This window comes from Plectropomus leopardus, chromosome 1, assembly GCF_026936395.1.
Source record: "Plectropomus leopardus strain MGB_pleo_1.0 chromosome 1, ASM2693639v1, whole genome shotgun sequence".
Lineage (NCBI taxonomy): Eukaryota > Metazoa > Chordata > Actinopteri > Perciformes > Serranidae > Plectropomus > Plectropomus leopardus.
In genome coordinates, this window is record NC_142176.1 from 18424779 (window position 1) to 18446465 (window position 21687).

A 21687-nucleotide genomic window follows, 5' to 3' on the forward strand; every position below is an offset into this window, starting at 1 on the left:
AAATAGAAGTTAAAAAGCAAAATGTGGGTCTCTCACACTGAGCACATTGAACTAAAATAAGTGTTCATAACTTCAGTATATGAAAAAAATCAAAAAAAGTCTCACATTGCATTTCTGTTTATAGTGTGTGGTGTATCACTGCAGATGAGGCTCAGCCCCCGCTCTCACAAACGGGAGCTCAGTGGAGATAGGGACAGAAAGCGGAGAGTTGGACAGTTGACAAAGATTGCACTCTGTGTTGCTATGTATAAAAGTAAAGACACCTGCGTGACAGCTGACATGATCAAATTTGGCTCTTTAAGCTCAATATAGCCAATCCTAATCAGTCAAAAAATACCTTTATTGTCCCAGATACAAATCTTTGATATCAGATCAGGACTTTCTTATCAATAATAGTAACAGGCATGGGTAATAATTTTAAATAGGGGGAAAAAAATCAATACACAGTGTCTAAAGTCAGTCTATTAATAGTAACATGTACACTTGCATTGCATAAAAAAAATTCTTAAAAAACTAAAAAGAGTGATTGGAACTGACAGCCCTGATAGTAGTTTAAGGGTAACACTAGGTGGTTGGAATCAAGACATGTATAGGACCTATTCAGATGCATATTGTTTCCTGGTTGCCAAGAGTCCTGAACGGTTCAATGTACAGAACAAATAAACTCCACGTGTTGCACAATGACCTTATGAGTTTATATATAGGATGCCTATGTACTGGACTAATAATTGAGGCTGGCAGCTTCAGCTGCAACAGGGGTGCAGGTACCATACTCAAGGGATTAAGTGAACTCTATTTTTGTGACTCTGTAGACACAGAAAGAATGATGTGCCCTCAGTCTGTCTCTACTGTTATGGCATCTCTTCATGTCATGTCGTCACTCAGTCATACTGCTTTGCCTTTCACACCCTTATAACATTTCAAGTAAAAAGGCTGTCCTAGTTTCCATTTATTTAAAATTAAGTAATAAATAACAGTTTACATTTTTATTATTAATTAAGGGATAACTTCTAAATTTTGTTGTTTTCAGGACTTCCTTTCACATGATGATTTGTTTTATTTTCGATTATTTTATTTTAACATCCATTCATTGTTTATTTTTATCACATATTTTATCTGAATACAATAATTATTAGTGCTTAGTTGCTTGATTTAAAGATGGCCCTTTTTTGACCAATATGTGTCACTATTTTCATGAATGCGTCTCCATGTTGTTTGTAGAAAGCATGCATGAAAGCAGCTTTAATTAAAATGTGTTTTAAGCCTGCAATAACCATTTTTTGGCCACTTGGTCACAGAGGAAACAAATAGTAAACACATCACTGTCAGATTATCACCTATTATGTTGATATTATTAGCAAACAGTTGCTTAATTAAATATTTAGTGATTACAGAGCAACATCATCATTCATTAAGGGCCGTGTTTCTGGTCATCTGGTGAATATAGGTCCAACATTAACTAGGATTTTTAAAGTCCAAGTTGAGCTTTCCATGAAATAAAATCGGTTGCACAAAAAAACTTTAAGTCTTCTTTTGAGGGATCTCACAAGTGTGAGTGCAAACTAACAAACAGATGCAGTGGAAACTGTAGAATTCTACTGCTGGAAAAACCCTCTCAGCGTAGTCAATGCCTTAACATTTTTCCTCAACTAAGGACATTTTTTAAGGGATTTTGAAACATTCTTTGTAACAGAATGGATGCATCTGTGCTTGTATAGCGCTTTTCTAGTTATTTTTGACCAGTGTTTTCACACTACGAGTCACATTCACCCATTCACACACACACTCACACACCGGTGGCCGAGGCTACCATACAAGGTGCTTCCTGCTACTTAGTTTTTTGACCATTCACACGCACTCAAACACTTACAGAGCAGCCATCAGGAGCAATTTGGGGTTCAGTGTCTTGGCCAAGGATACTTCAACATGTTGACCATAGGAGCCAAGAATCAAACCACCAACTGTCTGGTTAGAGAACGATCTGCTCTACCTCTGGGCCACGACCACTCCATAAAGCCAATGGCTAAAAAGATATTAAGCCTTAAGTGTCACACTTAAGGACTAAAAATGTGTTTTGTGTAACTGTGTCTGTTTGCTGTTTGGCACTGAGCAGGTTGCGCACTCTGGGTTTTTAAAGCCTTTACGCTGAAAGTGACACTATGATAGTAATGAGAAAAAAAAATGAAACAGAAAAGTTGTTGGTTGGGCAGCTATAAAATGAGCCTGAACTCACTCCAGGTTCAGGCAATAATTTTCATTAAGTTCAACACAATGAGCAACACCTTTCTTGTTGTCATTTGATACATTGTTTGTTTGTTTTTCTGGGGTGGAGGGGTTAATACTGATCACTGATATTTTAATATACATATATGTATTTTATTTTAACAATGACTAATTAAATCAAGTCTATTGCAATACTTCATAAACCGAGAAGCATTCTGTTTATTCAAACTGTTGATGATAATTAATGAAAATGTCACAGGCATAAGACGATCATAACTGTTATTGTCCTGAGCAAATCCACTACAATAAAATTCTTAGCACACAGAGCCGGCCATTTGGGCTGCAATGTGTCCTCTGATATGTGATATGTCTGACCTCTCAGTCCCCAAACAACGATCCATTCCCACCTAAGAGAGGGGAGAAAAAAACTGTGGACGTCCATATGTCAAGTTGGAATTCTGTGAGGCATTTTTGGATCAGTGGTGCATTTTGTGAATGCAGTGATGCTGGAAATGTGACAGTGTTGATTTCACATCAGACAATGTTTCCACCTGGATCATGTGACATGTTACTGAGTTCCTGACATGGCCAAAAGGGGCTTAGGGAAACTATCACAACACAGGAAAACCCTTTGAACAAATGGATGGATAACTGCACGTAGGAAGTTATGATGTTGGCTACTGGCTACATGAGGATTTGTACCAAGCTACTTGTGTCACCTCATGAAGCCAGGAAATATATCTGAGGGAATATATCTGAATTGTACATGCTAGAGGACAAGATTTTTACTTTGCTTAATCTACTTAATGAATTGTTGTGACATTCACTTTCTGCATGACATTTTACCCACCACCAAATTTCAAAAGGGGAAAAAGTTTTTACTGTAGAAAAATGGTACCTGTGTTTGCCAAAATTTCCTGGTAGAAATACAGCAGAATTGTTTCTATTATAGGGCTCAGGGGCCAAAGATGTTAGTACTGCTGCCTTTATGATTAAGGTTTTTATTACATACTTTAGCATGTAAAAACAGGTGTGTTTGTCTTTTTTTTTAACCAAGAAGAGAACCAAGAGATGTTCTTTTGCTATAAAATTAACATGAAAATAAATTTTTAATGTTATAAGGTATTAAAGTTAATAAACTTAATTACCAGTGCATCTTTCATTGTCCTGCTGCTGCTGTAACTTCACTTTCCTGTGTGGAATCAATGCATTTTATTTTTTTACTTTATCTTTTATTCTAACCCTACATTTTTTAACATGATTTAAAAAAAATTGATTTCTTTATTTTACATTACGTTATATACGATATTTGCTGTTCAATGGCAAAAGGGCAAAAAATCGTTTTTAATTGTGACAAAGTGAAAAATTAGTTGGTTCAAGAACAATGCCATGACAGGAAAGAAAAAAACATGATACAGAGATTTTTTTTATTTAAAATATAATTATTATGTTATTCAGTCAAGCAGTGTGTTACTGTTTAACATGAAAACAACGTGCAGGTCTCAAGTGAGATATAGTTTGCTTGCGGTTTATAGTTGCTTAAGTGCAGTGTGGACCAGCACAGCAGGATATTTTCTCACACATATTGTAATATCACATTGTTAGTTTCGTAGAATAAGTTTGAGTTTGCGGAGAACGCTGCCAAAAGGAAGTAACAACTACCACCAGATATTCAGTTGCAGCATGCTGATAAGCTCACAACGGGTCATATGCTCTGAAGACTTAAAAAAAAAAAAAAAAAACGCTTTTCATGTGTCAAGGGAAGATTATGAAAACCCTTTTTAAAAGCAGATGAATGAGCACACTCACCTGCTTTTTTGACTGGCTCTGGCATCCTGAATGGTCTCCTCTCCTCCACAGTGTGACTCACTGTTCCTAAACAGTCTACCGTCTATGTCAACCCTCTGCCTTTAATAGTGCTGCCCCCAACCCCTTTCATGAACCATCCCACCTCTCCTGAATTTTTTTTTCCTTGGCTCAACACAATGTCCAAAAACACAACAACCACCCCCTCGACTCGTACTTCCCATCCCAGCAGCACCACGGCCCCCCCGACCACCCCCGCTCATGTCTGACCTCAGACTATATTTCAACCATCCTTTCTTCCAACACCTCGGCTAAATGACAGGTCTTGAGAGGGAGGGAAGGGAGGCATTGCAGTGGGTAAATTTAGAGCCTTGAATCCAAAAAAAAGTCTTTTTGCTCTCCCCACATCTGTGCTTCACCGGGTCACACTTTAAACCTTAGAATGGATGAAAAGTACAGAGATCCATAGGTTTGTTTTATGTGTTGGCAGAGATCACTGTGCCTTCCCTTGTGGGAATCTTCCAACAGCTGCAGAGAACAGGTTCAATTTGGTTATTTTTGAAGAATTTCTATACATTCGTTTTGTCTTTGTTTGGCACCTTTTAAACCACCCCTACCATAGATGCACAGTGTCCTTTTTTCGGTAAAAGGTCAGCTACAAGCCTGACTTTTAATTTTGTCAATTGAATAAAGCTTCCAGGAACACAATATACAGGAATAGTAAAGGTGCTTACAGAATTTTACAAATTATTAGAAGTTTACAGTTAAAAAAAAAAAAAGTTTATTTACTCTTTCAGCACATATGCACCGAAAAGATGGAAAAGATAACACTATAATACAGTCTATTCATATGTAAAGTGATTTACATGCTGGTGGATATGCTAGTTTAACTGTTTTACATACAGTTGGATTATATATAATTTAACTGTTTAATGTATTGTATAATGTGACAATGTTTTGTATGTATAGCATTCATCTGAAAAGTACCATCTCCTCTGTCCAGCATAACAAAAAGTACAATATTTCTAATGTATTATATTTTATTGTATTGTCCTACAGGCTACTATATTTTACTGCACTATGCTACTTGTCATTGTTCTGCTGTACTGCTGTTATACTATACTGTTTTTACAAGACTGTGTTATATATATTTTTTACTATTCTACACTCCAGTACACTATACTATACTATGTATACAACGATACAGTACTTTTTACAATATTTTATTGTTTTACTTTACTATAATATACTATACTAAAAAAAAGATATAGAATAGTATAGTATATCATAGTATTCAACTGGAGCACAAGTTTTTTGTGTTTTAGTTGAATACTATACTATCCTGTACTATATCTTTATTTCCAAAAGACAGTACTATGTTTTACTACTATACTGTACAAAACTATACAAACATGTGTTTGTCTTTTCTGACATTGTTTTCTATCACACTCAGAACTAATCTGATAGATGCAAGTAATACAACTGATCATCCAGTTCAATTCTATTGTATTGCATCGTATGGCATTGTATTACATTATATTGTATTGTATTGTATTCTATTTGAGGACATTTTTTTTCATCTTCTCACATAGGGGGCAGTGAGTATTAATAACTTGACCATTGAGGGGAGCTGTTGGCTCTTGGGACACCAGCTGCTGTAGTATTTTTACATTTATACAATGCACATTACATGCAAATTATTACTCCTTTGTATAATAGTGTTTTTGTATGACTTCAACAATAATTATTTAATTTTCTTTGATTAGTGTGATTTTATTGAATTTATTAAAATGAAATTAATCGGCAAAATAGTTTTTATGGCATGTGTTACATAAATGTAGTTAAGTTCCTATTTTTCTGTTAGAAGAGAGGTGTGATGCTGAGGAAGCTGATAAGCATTTCATAAACAAAATAAAATTCATTTTGCTAAAAATGAGCTTTGCGCAAGAAAATGAAGGATGAGACACTTGTCATTGCAAAGGAAACTATGTTATATACAGACACAAAACACAGACTAAGTTATTATTACACAATCAAGCATTTTTTTTACTGCTGTAGAAATTAAGAGAGAAAGTGGATGAGTGTGACTGTTTATCTGAAAACACCAGATATGTCACCTTGACTCTTTGAGTGGAGAGCTGCCGCCTGCAGTGTGTGAAAATACGCAGATATACAAGAACTGAGTGACAGACCTCTTCACACTCATATTTCCTCATAGTCACCTTTAATCTTTATAACTGTAACAAACTGTAAAGTAAAACCTCATCTGTAAACCAAACACTGTACACCTTTGTACAATGACCCTTCTTTTTTGTGTTTTACCTTTGACGTGAGATGTTACTTAGAAACAGTTACCATGCACATATACGTTAATGAACAATTTATTTTTTACAAACAATTCTTCATTATAACATACTGAGTTACATGTATTTGTACAAAACGTGTCTTGTTGTGTAAATAATAATAGTAATAGTCCTAAACGGTTAGTCCATACCACTAATGACATTGTTGTCTCCTGAATCCTCACTGTTTTAAATATTACATTGGAATTATATATACATACAGTAACATTACCACAATTAAAAGAGAACTTAATCATATCCAACAAATGGAGAGTCTGATGTTTTAAGTTTTAACTCTTGTTGGTGACATGTCATAAAAAAAAAAAGTTTGACTCTAACACTGAAAATATGTACACAGACATTTCCAATTTGAATTTCTTCTGATATGTATGGAAGCCCATTTACATCACTGTGGTTAAAAACAAAAGATCCTGAAAACAATGACTTTTTCAAAACAATGACTTAGTATCTCAAAAACGATATCATATCGCAAAAATAATTATAAACTTCAAAAAAATAATAAAAAATTGCTATTGTTTCTCATTACTTTGAGATACTAAGTTTTAAAGTCAGATAAGTAATTCATTATTTTGAGAAATGTTTTCATTTCATTATTTGAAGATACTAACACATTATTTCAAGATATTAAATCATTTCATCATTATATATACGTGTGTGTGTATGCTTGTGGGTGTGTAAGTCTGTGTATATATTTATATATAAATATATACACACACACACTTACACACACATCGCTCTCTCTCCTTCCCCTTGTGCCTTTTGACTGTACAGTATCAATTATTGAACAATAATGGTGCTGTTCACAAAATGGAAGTTAACAGATCAGCACATTTGATTGAGTTTCTAACACAATAACTACTGAGTAAATCTTGACATTTCAGAAATCCCCCTGCCTACATATATTTTCTGTCCAGATGAGTCTTACCCAGCACCTCATCACTGAACTGGTACGTCAGCTTCTTCTTTATCTTTTTCACCTCTCCAGTTTTGCCATAGTTGCGCAGGGCACGAGCCATCTTCTGATAGGTCATTTTTTTGCGGTTTCCCTTCTGGATTCCCCAGCGGTGCGCGAGAGCCTCCTTGTGTTTAGAGGAAAACTGGAATGTCCCTTTGTCTCTGTCGACCCACCAGATACTGTCCTTCATATCTCCATTCCTTAAAAGGTCCAACAAGAACTGGTACAAACGGATCTTCTTTTTATTGCCTGTTGGAAACATAAGAGAGTTGCAACATCATTAGTTTTAGACTGAAATCCACTGTTATTCTGTATATAGTGTTCAGATTTAGTTATATTACTTGGTCAATATTAACAATTAAAAAAAAACTGCATAAAGCCTAATTAAGCTGTGGCACAATGACACTATGAAAAAGGTGAAGAAAATAAGTAGTTTTCTTTTGGTGGCACAGAGGCACAATATATGTTTTTTTAGGTTCTGTTTTATGCAAATTAATATGAGGTAACATGAAGAGAACGCAATGACTTACAGAGTAAACTAAAAGTCTACAAAATGCTGGCTCATGTAATCCTCAGTGAGTCGCTGCTTTAGTGCTTCAGATACCCTTTAATGACACCTTATGATTGCTATAACTTCACTTGCAATACGTGGTAATTTAAGGATAATGCATGTTGCTACTCTGGGCCCAGTTGTTCGAAATCTTTTAGAATAATTCATATTTGGAAATACCATGTTTTGCTGTTCAGGATCAGCTGATCTGTCTAACTTTTGCACCTGTTTTTCAAAAGCCACATTGGATTGAATCACTCTAATCCAGATGCAAACTTTTCAAGATATTCAAAGTGGATAATCTGTGCTCTAAATGGGAAAAGATATCATACTGTTGGAAGCCTGCACTGCAAACTCTCTACTTTATCTACTTTACCAAAGTAACTGTTAAACAAATCAAGTGCAAAATATTAATTAATGTATATATGTTTCACCAGTTATAAAGTTTTATTACATTTTGTTTCTTAAAGTCACCCTGACTCCAGCCTTCAGAGGAATCTCAATCCTACTCTAAAGTTTTGAACAACACATCCCGTGAGTTTGATTCAGATCAAAACTAAGACTGATTTACATGATTTGACCTGATTTCAGAATCCTTTTTTCTTTCGAACAACCCATTTTCAAGATTTGATCCAATCCGATCAATTACTACTGAACAACTGCGCCCCCGCTGACCTTGTTTGGATCTTAAGCCTGACTGAGATTGTCTCTACACTCAAAGAACCACTTATTATGAGTCTGTTCATTAGTCATCCTTACACCTCAATCAAAATTATCTACAGGGACTCTGTAAAGCCATGCTCAGATAAAAAATGGCATGAACAAAAATGCAAAGGGTTGCCTAGATATGGGAAAGGTTAAAAAAGGTCTGCTGAAGAAGTTAAACACAATAACTGCCACCAAAGTGCTCACAGAGGTGCTTGAATAAAAAAGAAAGCCATGCAAATATTTACAAAGGTATATTAGGGACAAACCACTTGGCACTGCAGACACTCTATATGAGAAACTACTGAGGCTCAGCTGGTCCTGTTAGGTCCTGAACTAGCCAGAAGAGGAAGTGGAGAGCACGCATGTAATCGCAGCGAGACACGTCCTCCACAAGATGTAACAAATAGAACTTAGTTCCCCAACAATATTTGTAATGACAAATCATCAAGTGCTCTGAAAGCACAAAGAAAGCAGATTTTCTCCCTCTCATTATTCAGCAATAAACCAACCTCAAAATGCACTGAATGCTTGCTGAATTCCTGCTTCATGTTGGTGTTTATGTCGACCAAAAACGTCAAACATGACAGCTGTGGGCGCGGCCATGCACAGACCTAAGCATAACAGTTTGTTTGAATTGCAGCATCACTAATTCAATTCCTTTTACTGCTCTCGTCGATAAGCACGTCTAGACGGGTGTGTGTCAGTATACCAGCCTAGAGGGTGATCTCAGTTTAAAGAAGTCAGTTGCCTTTAAATAACTGTCTGTAGTTTGTAGTCTATATCATTGTGGTCAAAAAACACCTGCTGGTTAAAGAGTTAATCCTAAAAATATGTAGTGCTTCGTGATTTTTCCAGAACATGCTGATACAGCGACAGTACGCAGGATATAAACAGAGCTATAAACAGACACAACCTAATTCCCCAAATCAGCAACATTGACCACTAAGGTACAGATACACCAAACTGTCTTCAACAAAGTACTGGCAACGAAAGCCATCTGTTTTATAGCCTCAAGTCACCTATGTCTCGGCCTTGAGGTTCTACATGAACAAACTGCAAAGACTAAAGCCACTGACCAACTAGCATGTATGTTCTGCGCCTGCATGAGAGGAAATAACTTTGTATACCAGCAAGCGGCGATAGTCTGTATACGTCACTGAATAAAGGAAACTGGAAGACTGAGAGGATGGATTCAAGAAGCTAATTAGCCAATTAGCACATTAACAACACATTCAACATGCTGAATCGGCCATTAAAAAAAAAAAGAGGAAAAGTGCTGACTATTGCCTAAAGTGCAGGAAACATCGCAAAAACTAGGGCAACAGACATTCACCAATGGCCCAACATTACCTAATGACCAATGTTGGTTTGGTGTGTCAGGGCCCTTAGCTATTAGTGCTTTATTTTAATGTGTTGGTGGGTGTTCAGGTACATGCAGTAGGGCTTGGTCAAAGAAGGCAGAGTGGACCAAAGACCATAAAATCTTTAATGAGGAATCCTCATCAGAAGGCCCAAAAAGTAAAACGTGGGGATAGCTGACCATTCTCTCTGTGTACATGCTGGATTATTTCAACAAACCAGTATAAAAATCCAGCCTTGGAAACCAATAACATTTATATCAAACAAACAGTCACTCTGTCTCTTATGAACCCACTTCCGTTAAAGATGCATGGCCAGCAGTGTAAAAGCAGTTGTGCAATTGGTAGCTCATCCCAAAAGTGCATCTTAAAATGTCAGCAGAACACAAAGCTAACATGACTCAATGCCAAACATACGACATCCCACTGCGAGGAGGGAAAACACTGGCCTGCTGCTTTAAATTCTTAAGACTGTAGAATCTAAAGCAAGTCCAGTGACTTAGCACTTCTAGATATACCATGACCTGGATGTCTGAGAATCCTCACATGGCCAGCACAGTTGTTTGTCTTAAAGTATCCGTGTTAACGGCTCAGGAGACAACTGAAGTGCTCCCCCACTGCACACATGAAATGACTTGTAAATCTATTTCCTTACCCAGCTCTCCTGGTGTGACATAAGAGACTCGATCTCGCAGACACTCCTCATCAGATACCTCCAGCGGGGGACTTCGTGCTCCGTGCTCCTCATCATCAGAGCTGCGCTGAGACACGTGTGGTGGATATACAGCCCGAGGGAAGAATGCTACCTACGAGAGAGGAGTCAGACTTTATAAAATTCATAACATCTGCAATAGTTTAACTCCTGGTATATTCATGTGGTGTCTGAATAATCTGAAAAATTAGTTCCCAACTGGGAAAATTCAACAATCCCTCTAGTCGGAACAACTCAGAAAGTCAGAGAAAACTTTGGTACATGACTTGCCAACTGTAATGTCATGTACGTAGAAACATAGCAGAAGAAAATAAATGTTGGTTTGATGGTGCAAAGCTTTCCATTAATTTGCATATTGTTAGTTGTCGTCCATGTAGACAATTAGGCCAACAGCTAAACCTATAAAAATAATTTCACTGAATCTAGCAAAACAGTTTTTATGAATTTTGGGATCAGGCAGAGAAAATAAAGCAAACAAAGTTTGGCTGTAAAATATGCAGTTGTCATGCTGGATGCACAGATACATCTGGGACTTAACAGGTAAAGAGTGTTTCAATTGTTGACCTTAAATTTGGAGAGTTCATAGTCAAAGAGTGTACTTTAGTAGAGCTTTGGTGTACTTGTGCTTGAGTATTTCCATTTTAAAGGGGCTCTATATGAAATTCAGACTGTATATGATTCACAAATTGTTTGCGCATGGCTCTCAACATGGAGGTGGCTGAGTTGGCAGCTAACAGCTAACGGGGCTAACAGCATTAAGAGTGCTAACAATGACATCAGTGCAGAAGGAGCTGTGTTAATGTGGGGGGGCTGAGATGTGACACCATGCCAACATATATTAGAAACTGTCACATGACCACAGTGTAGCAGCAGCCAGTGGGATACACTCACAGGGACTTACGTGCACAAACATACATCCATGGCTGGTCTGTGGACCATCACAAAGAACAGGAGCTCAGCTTACAACACAAGCAGTTGTTTGCTGCTATATTGTTCTAAATGTTGCATAGAGCTCCTGCAAAAAACTGTATGCTGCTACTCCACAATAATTTAAAGGGAAATATTGCACTTTTACTCCATTACATCTATTTTAGACATGCTTATTACTTTTCAACACAGATTTTACACATAAAACATGTAATCAGTTCGGTAAACATGATACAGAATCAATACTGACCCTATCAGGGACCTTTCTACACTATGACGACCTTTATTTTCAATACTTCAAGTTTATTTAATTGAAAATGTTCCTGTACTTTTAATAAGGTCAAATTTTGAAGGCAGAACTTTCACTTGAAATGGAATATTTTTGTCTTGCAGTTTTGAAACTTTTACTCAAGGAATTCCACTGAATATTTCTTCCACCACTGATTTTATTCATTTCTCAACCTCACCATGACCATTTATAATTTTTTTTTAAATTCTCAAACTACCATCTCTGAAACCTTTAGTATTTTACGATGTTATAGGCATATCATTTTTTTTTAAACTAGGCCATTCAGATTGATACTGCATACTGTACTTAACATCAGACACATAACCTGAGGTGGGTTTTCACTAAAATCTTCTCACTGTAAGTGACAACATCTCTCTGCATGAGCTGTGGTGTGTGGATGCTGCTATAGCTGTATGCCTGGGTGGGCAACACTTGTCAACATATTCACCCTTCAAAAAACCTGTCAGTTGTGGAAACGTACATGAATTTCATGTGTGAACTGCGGTTTTCACATTGTATTCTCAGACCATGTCTCAACTAATATTTTAACACCCTGTCTTTTTCACATACAAACACACTGTCTTCCTGTTGTAAAAACAGCAGTCCTTTTTTAAAAAGGAAAATTTCACTCGCTCAGAGATGAAAACCATCATAGACAAAAAAGTCCACATGCTTTGTGGTTTCTTTGTAAAGGATACAAATGGCAAAGACAGGTTGTGTCACTGAAATCTAACATTTCTTAAGTTTAAGTGGATGTGTGTGTTTGTGTGTGTATATTAGTGTATCTGTGTCCAGTGTTTTAGGAAACACTGACAACTAAGCCAACATCCCATGTACCAGTGAATACATTTTATATATCATAAATTTAAGTATTATTCACAATAATATTCAAACTGAGTTTCATCTATGAGCAGTGTTATAGATTCACATAAGATTATGACATAAAAATTAAGTGGATTTTGGTTGAATATATTATTTCAAAGTGAAAAATTAGTTGTTAACTATCACCTATTTCTAAAACCATGGCATGTTTTTCTAGGTATAAACACAAAGGTTCCCCAGTGTTGCTAATTAAGTTATGGAATATCCTTTAATCTTCACATTTAATTAATTTTATACTTTATACTGTATCTGCTTGTTCCAGCACTTTACTGTAGTTACACCTCACAGAGTGAAATATTTAAATTCAGCACACCTTTGTGTTCAGTGACCTTGGATGGAGAAATTCTAGTTGCATTCAGCCTGACATTTGGTATGTTTAAAAGCCTGTACACCTGACTAGAATTTAAAATGCACATATCGCACTGTTATTTCTGTACATGTCACATATTTGCTATACTGTGAACTTTTGCACATCCCCTTTATTAATATTTTTGACATTGACATTGTCATGTTATAGTACTTTTTAAAGTATTTTGTTCATATGTTATTGCAATGTTTGTATTATATATTCATGTTCCTGAGTGTTGCAGTACTTGACCTTATTTTCATTTTCTCTTGGTATGTTTATTGTGTGTTAAATGTAGGCACCAAAGGCCAAAGCAACTTCCTAAAAGTAAAAAATACCTGTTAATAAATTTTATTCCAGTTCAGATTCTGAAATTATTATCAACAAGAAATAGATTTAACCTTTATGGTCTATATATTTATTTTAAATATATGTAAATCATTTTAAATTGCCTCAAGAAATGTGTTCTATAAATACATTTGCCTTTTGCTCTTTTTACCTCTGCTCGACAACATGAGCTTGCAGTAGTGGTACGTGTAGGTGTATTGGTTTCTGATTTTAAAAATGTTGTGTTGGTTAGTGATACTGCAGTCCAAAACCGGAGATCTCTGTCCTGGTTCATTGGTTCACAACTGCAGGGGTGGAGCGTGCAGTTGTGACAATAACTGAGCTCCACTGAGCCTTAAGACTATTTTAAAGAAAATGTTCTTTCTATGCTGAAATTATAAAAAAAGAACAAAAAATAAAGGTTTCTTGTAACTCAAAGATTCACTTCCTGATTTATGTCACAGGACCAATTCTCTGAATGTCCTCTCTAATTTGAAACCCAACTGTGAATTATGTGAAGTCTGAAGACGTCTGCAGTGAGCTTGAAGGATATTTAGAGATTTAGAGGTGTGTATGAAGACTGTAAAGCTTCTGTGTGACATTTCTCATCAGCCAACTGTTGTCTGTTCCTTGGAATGATATTTCTAGTAGAATTTGTACAACAAAATGTTCAGGAAAGCCATACTTTAGTCATCATAACTGTTATCACTATGTTCATTGTCTGCAGGTTCATGCACCCGTGTGTGTGTGTTGATGTGCTGGATGTGTGTTTGTTCCCTTAATGTATGTTTAATGCTGCAGGGTGACAGACAGACTTACTGGTTGCTGTAACACGTGAGGATGTGCGCCAAGATTTGGATCGAGCAGGTTTTCTGCGTCGTATCGTATGGTGTCATGTCGTATGAGGCCAGGCGGGTGGATCGCCTGCACACTTTGCAGCTCTGTGAAGTTGGCCTCTTGGAGGTTTTCAAACTCTACTGGATGTACGTGAGGGTGAGGGTGGTAGTCCCAGTGATCTGAAGAGAGAGAGGTGAGAAACAGCATAACGGTCAAAGCTTTTTGATGTTTCTTACCATCACTGATCAGAAGAGGATTTTTTTTTAATTAGAAAAAAACAAACAGAAATGAACTCCGATAATGATAACTGCAACATAAATGTTCATACAAGTCATAAAAATGCCCTTATAATTTGATGGTTAAAAATAATTCATGAAGAAAAAAGCCAGTTTGTATTTCATTGAAAATCAATATTTGTCATAGGATATCTGAAGCCACTAGGTCAAAAGCAGCTGAATTCATGATGATGAGCTGCTTACTCATAGTGCTTGAATTTGCATAAACTGGGTGAAATGAAGAGAATAAAAGAGAATTCAGCATGAAGCTCTTTCCTGTTAACAGTGTTGCCACGACCGTTGACTTTTCATTTGTAATCTCTTTCATGTTTTCACACATTTTCCCCCAGAATATATTTGAGAATTAATCAATATAATTAAATAAGTCAACTTTCACGTATTTTAAGTGTAACAGGGAAATAAAGAAGAGCCGAGAAAAAAAGTGAAGGAGTATTTCATATGCAAAGTCATTAACTGCCAAATGAACAACAATCGCAGAGCAGTCATTGCCTTAAAAAAACCTGAGTCACAGACTCCATCCAACAATGTAATTACAAGTTAAAACAAAAATATCTAAAACACACACACATATATATATATATATATATATATATATATATATATATATATATATATATATATATATATAGCTATATGGATAAAAGGTTGTACAAGTAAAACTAAACAATAAAATACGTCATAAATAAAGTAAGAAGTTATCTAAATAAGCCGTTGCCTGAATAGACAGGAATTTACTGTATAAAAAAGTATATGCATAAAAAGAGTATAAATAAATATGTGTATAGAGAGGTGCAAAATGTTTAGCTTAAAGAGTGAAGTTACTTTAAAATACAATATATATAAGAATAGCACATCAGACTGGATCATAAAGTCATGCCATACGTCCACTATAACACTGTAAAATCACTTGTGTATATCAGTATATGCAATGTTTTTAATTTATAATTTTTAAATATAATAAAGAGATGAAATATTTATGTATTAGATATGACATGTTTTTATCACAAAGACAACTAGTGCGTTCTCAGTGGGGGCGTTTTTTCTTTGCAATAAGGTGATGAAAAGTATTTTCCTCCCCCTACTTATATTGTTTTTGTGCAATATTCAAAACAGTTGATTACAGGAGAAAGTAAAGCACCTCTCTTGTATCAACAAAACCCCATGGGGCGAAAGTTTGTTCTATGTCTGTGAGTTGTAGCGGCCGAAAGAAATGGCATCTGTTTCCTGTGTTCCATACACCCTAATGTGGTGCACTCCAGCTGCACAAACTGCAGGCTTTTTATGTACGAGGCATCAGAAAAGACCACAGCAGGTCACGGTGATTAATTTGAAGATTTAGACTAGATAACAAAAATGTTTTCTTTTTAATGAAACGTTGTAAGAACGGTTCTATAAACAACATATATGTCATGCTATGTTTGCTCACACAATCACCATTACTTTGCATTTCAAAATGTTTCAAATCATTCTCTGTAATTTTAAAGAAAGGTGGCGGTTTCCGTTTAAACACTGATTGACTCACATGAGACAAAATGCATGTTGAAGTAAAACTCACCTGCCTGGATATCTGTATCTAGGACATATGGATTATAATATTCTGGAATTTGATGTCTGTAGATCTCAGGGTCATACATTTCTTCTGAGTGCTGCAATAGCAAATAAAAAACATTTTCAGCCACAAATAGCACACATTATATCTTAACTTATTTAATCATTTATATTCTTTTATAAAAAGTTCACATTGTATCTAAATCTAAATCGGATAAGGCATTAGTAACATTTATGTGATCATAATAACTTTTTTTCTTTCTACTGCTGTTCTGAAACTCCCAAGAAGTTTTGAGTTTCATTTTCATGTCACTCATAGTATAAAAGTCTCTTACAGTTTGTGTGATGTAGTCACATTGAAGTAGACTTACATTTAGTCCTGTAATTTGAAATAACACATTGTCCATTCTCTTGACTATTAAATGTTTTGCTGTTTAATTCTACATAAGAGAAAAACTGCTCAAGGATCTCTTTTAAGCATCAGATGCTTAAAAGTCTCCTTAGAGTTTAGATAATAATAAAAAAAATAAATAAATGATACTTACAGGTGGGATAAGGTAGCTCTCCATTCTGTATGGATGCAACATGGAGACCTCTTCTCCAACGGACTGACTCTCAGACGCTTTGCAGGCTAAATGCAACCTTTCAAAACTTTTGCGGCACCATTGCACAATGTTTCAAAATTTCCTCTCAACGAAAACCAAAAATGTCTCTCTCTCTCCCTTATTGTATAGCGTACAGTTTTGACCTGAGCTACTCTCTGAGGCCTTCAACTGTGTGAAATAAAATGAAATAAACAAGGCCCGCTGTTTGACTGTAAAATGAAAAAGGAACTTTTTGACTTCTGTAAAAACTTTCTGTGGGTGGGAGCAATAGAGTGTGTCTGCTATAAGGTTCCTGGCCATTGATGATTTGTCAGGAGAGACCATGAAACGTCACATTTATCAGGGTCTATACTGTCCCCTCCCTTAGCAGTCATCATCACTATCAAGGGTTTTCCTCACTGTCAGTTTCTTTACTGCAAAAAGAATGAGATAATTAAGGGGTGCAATGAGCTTAATGTTTAATAACTACGTTTGGTTGAATTTATATGTTGTTTTTATTTAAATTAAAGGATGCTTTTGGTCTCAACAGTAGAAGATTCATGCTGCAAAAAATGTGGTTGTTGCCATAAAGGAAATTTATAAGCAGCATATACTAGCAGCACATACTGCAGCACATAGCAGCACATATTGTCTTATAATAAACATTTGTAAGTAAATGTTCATATATGTGCACTCATTACTGGTTTGGAATGTAGGTGCGCTTTGGTTAATTACGGTGTTTTAAGTGTTACCAACTTCAACATATATTCTTATAGTAGGGAAATTATTGAGTTCATTAAATGTATATTATACTGTGTTTTGTAGCCATTAATCAGAAGAATCAGAAACAAAACAAGCATTATTCAACATGTATGTTTAAGCATACAATGAATTTGACTTGATTTAAAGCAGCTTACACACAGTTAAAAAAAAAAAAGCACATGAAGCATTGAGAAAATAAGTAAAGACAGCATTTACTGTGAAAGGGGATGTAATTTAAACTGTTTGCACACTATGTGTGCAGTGTGAGTGTCTTTAAACTACATCCATCCGTCTGGGTTCTGACTGCAGATCTGAAACTAATGGCCCGAGAGGTTACACTGTAGCAAAATGACTAAAACATGTTGCTTGGTGAAACAGGACTTTTAAGAGGAAAAATGTTGACACACAGACACACTCGCACTCACACTCACACTCACACTCACACATACACACACACACACACACACACACATCTGGAAGATAAGATGAAGGTACAGTATCTGTGTTGTAACCACACTGGAGGCAAAAGGGGACTATTATTATCACAAAGAGGAGATACTGTTAAAAGAACCCCTGCTGGGCCTTTGAGTCGTGGTGCTAAAAAAAAAAGAGAAAAGTCTGTTTGTTTTAGTAATGCATTGTTATGCAATATACTATGGTTAATCAGTTGGTGTACATCCATATGACATTTGGGCAAAATAAAAGTTAAATATGTTGGTTTTGACACCTGAAACTGAAACTATATATTTTCCAAATGTAAAGATAGCTGTTAAATTATAGCAAAAATCTGTATATTGTGTATATTGTTAGCACTGTCTGTTTAAGAGGAAGACTGCAGCACAGTGATAAGGCGAAGCACTGAAAATATTGCTTTCTGTAAGATTAAAATACTGAGGTTAAGTTTATCTTCTAACCAAGGTCACCGTGTTTATTCCCATGGGTGCTGAGATCTCAGCTACATGTTAAAAATATGGTCAAACCCTCTTTCAAATACTTTACACAACACAGTCAGGTACATTTACCACACAAGAAGACTTACAATGAAGCTGCAGCAGATAGTGATTGTTGTTTGACATATTAGTTGTACTGTGTGCAGATGTATCTAAAACATTTATCCTCTGCTGCACACTCTATGTTACATACAGGTTGACAAGAATTTAAAATAGTTGGTTTAGATGATTCTACCTCCATGTCTGTTGTTATTTCAAAGGTTTTTGATCAAGGGGACACTCTCCTTGTTAACTTTTGGAGGACCATTGTCATCAGAGTCTCTGTTTGGGGAGCTGTTAAAACCACACAGACTGTGGGCAACCTCGACGGCCCCATCTTAATCACAGCTGGCTGAGCAAAACTGATGATACACAGTACAGTAGCATTTTCCGTGAGTATTAATACACAGAGTGAGCTGCAGCACGCCGGGCACTATTTCCATCATAACTATTTTCAGTGAAGCCACAGGATAATGCTTTTTTCTCTTTTTATTTGGTATTTTTGTGTACATCGTGCAAAGAACATAACTGAAAAGATATACTTTAAGATACATTCTATTTTCAACCAAAACCCTGTTTGTGTTGAGTATACTCAACTTACTGTAAAATACAAAGTCAAGTTTGATCATTTAGATATAAGGTTACAGAACAGCATCACATTGAGCCATGCTGAACACGGTGACGCGACTGTGGTGTAGATTGTTTATAGTCACGCAATAGCTTTTTACCTCTGGCAAATGTGTTTATAGGCTTCAAAAATCTTGAAAGTGGTGTTCATATGGGAAAATTATCCTGCTGAACAAAACATGTAAGTATTATGAACATTTATTCACCACAGAGCTTATTTTCTGCAATAATCCAAAATCCAATGAAAAATCCTATAGACTTTTTTGATGAGAGAACAAGGGCAGTGTTAGCTTCCGATCCTTTCTGGTTGGCCTACATAAAACGTCATCCCTGGGGCAGTCTATGAGGCAGCACGCTACACTATCTGCCATTTTACAGCCTTTTGCCACTTGGTAGAGGGCTCCAACTGTGCTTACAGAACTGCGTTACAATTTTGTAACCTACGTTCTCTCTCAGACAGGCGCCTTCTACTGGACAATGGGCACAGTGAGTGGAGCCTGAATGAACATCCTTTCAGAAGCAACACAATTACCACATACGCAACCTTTTTCACAGTACTATGTTGTTCCAGTGAGCACAAAACATGAAAAGAAGTCTGACATGTCCAGTGACACCACTACTGTGTGTAGTGTGCATGGGCCACAGTGGGAGGGCCCCTGCCCGCCTGATATGCTTGGTAGATGCACTTACAAAGCCATATGGCAAGGCGTTTCTTGGATAGGGCCTTTGTAGCCACACCATCTCTGAAGCACAAAACAGCTGCTCAGTGCATACGGTGGGGGCCATGTGTTCAACATAACATGCCAACATGTTGTACAAGACAAAAAGTATTTCAGTATATAACTTTAAAACTTAAAGAACTCCAACAGCAAAGGAAGGATATGGTCTGAGAGAAGCCCTGCTCTGGTCACTATGAAGGCGCAAGCTTCTCAGCCAAGGCAAGCAGCAGCAAAGTTGTATTTAATGACAATGCCTTCAGAGAGGAGCACTAGAGGTTAAAATGGATCTTTCAACAAGGCATTGAGCATCAGTGGGAAGTCCAATTGCAGGGAAGAGGCATGCATCACCCGGAAATGTCTCCTGACCCACTGCAAGAACTGCTCAATGTCAGGGTGGGCTAAAACAGGAGGACATGTATGCTGCACACACTATAGTGGCACGTGACAGTGTTCTTTCCATCAAACACTGCAAAAAGCAAAGAACCGATCCAACTGCACATGACAGGGGATCTAGCCTCAATTCCTTGCATCAGCATTGAACATCATGACCACTGTGTTGTAACTCACAGTAGTGGATGCTGCTCTTGCCACCTGGGTGGTCTGCACATTCTTTACAGACAACCCAGCCCCCTTCTCAGCCTGTAAACCTCAGAGGCCAGGCCTAAAGTGGTTGACCCAGCGTGGCCAAAGTGCCTACTGTACCCATCCCCTGAAACAGAGCCCCCCAGAATCCGCCATTTGTCTTGTGGCGGCCTACCCTTGAACATGAGGTTGGCAACCCCATTCTCCAGACCGAGAACATGTAGCGCACTCAGAGACAACAGGTGCTTTGAGGCCCTCAACCACAGACTCAGTGCCATCCTCAACAGTGCAGTGGACCAAACTCCACCCTGTCAGTTGATGTAGGCCATTGTGGTGCAGTTGTCGGCCCTTACTAACATGTGCCTCCCCTGTGACAGGTGCCTTAAGTGTTGGGTAATATCCTGTAGCTCAAGGAGGCTGATGTGTGAGGCCACACACCACCTACCGCTCTCCCAAAGCAGGCCCCTCCCCATCTCATCAGGGAAGCATCCATAAACACCAGGATGCAGGAGCTCACTCATCCCAGCAGTGTTCCCTTGAACACGTGTACCCAGTATCACACCTGGTCCTGTACTAAGTGGGGAATGGCAACCAAGAATTGCTTGTGCTTCTTGGCGTCAAAACAAAGACTGGCTACCTCTGAAGGTGTTGCATGTGCAGTAACCCTGGTGGTGCCAGTAGGTGGGCCACTTCCATGAACCCCAACACCTACATGACATTCAGTACCATCACCGTCGCAACCCAGTCCATAAACTGCTTGCTGAAGGGCCATCCCTTTGTGTTCCAAAAGACTGGTCCACAGCCTGAGCGCATCAAACACAACTCCCAGGTACTCCACTTGTGGGTGTGACAGGGAGCTGCTCTTCTTTCAGTTGATTGTGAACCCTGACTTGGTTAGGTGTAAGATTGACTTGGCCGTGTGGAACATAGCCCATTCCTTTGACATGGCCATTATATTGAGGTTGATGACATAAAAGAAGACCCTCCTGTCACTGTTGCACAGCAGCTGAACCACTGTCTCCACACGTTTGCTAAAGGTGCAGGTGCCAGAAAACAGCAAACAGCAGTCTGTTAAATTCAAAGGCTATCCCCTAGAAGGCCCAACATGGCACTGTCACCAGTATGTGCAGGATTTTTTGGTTCTTTAACAGTCAGAGTATATAATTATATGAATTTAGAGTGAAAGTTGACCTAAATTAGAAATATAAAAGTTATTATTTGATGATACTGGATTTGATGTTTCCACTTAAAATCAGTGTGTCATCTGGGTTTGATTGCTAGGTAGTAGGACTGAGAT

The 21687-nt window shown here is 37.2% G+C and overlaps 2 protein-coding genes across 3 annotated transcripts in view; both read right to left on the bottom strand.

Annotated features, from left to right (window-relative positions):
- Positions 1–4189, bottom strand: part of mybpc3 (myosin binding protein C3) — a 44400-nt gene extending 40211 nt beyond the window's left edge. For both annotated transcript variants that reach the window (XM_088076931.1, XM_088076932.1), the window contains exon 1: positions 4033–4189. In XM_088076931.1, coding sequence (XP_087933057.1) covers positions 4033–4057 — 25 coding nt within the window. In that variant the 5' untranslated portion in view covers positions 4058–4189. The remainder of the gene's footprint in view (positions 1–4032) is intronic.
- A 2205-nt stretch (positions 4190–6394) lies between these two features.
- Positions 6395–17452, bottom strand: spi1b (Spi-1 proto-oncogene b). Its single transcript, XM_042506410.2, has 5 exons — positions 16673–17452; positions 16135–16225; positions 14266–14462; positions 10619–10769; positions 6395–7596 (listed from the first exon to the last, which is right to left on the bottom strand). The coding sequence occupies exons 1-5, from the start codon at positions 16712–16714 to the stop codon at positions 7286–7288; spliced, it is 792 nt and encodes a 263-aa protein (XP_042362344.1). The 5' UTR covers positions 16715–17452; the 3' UTR covers positions 6395–7285.
- Positions 17453–21687: the final 4235 nt, after the last annotated feature.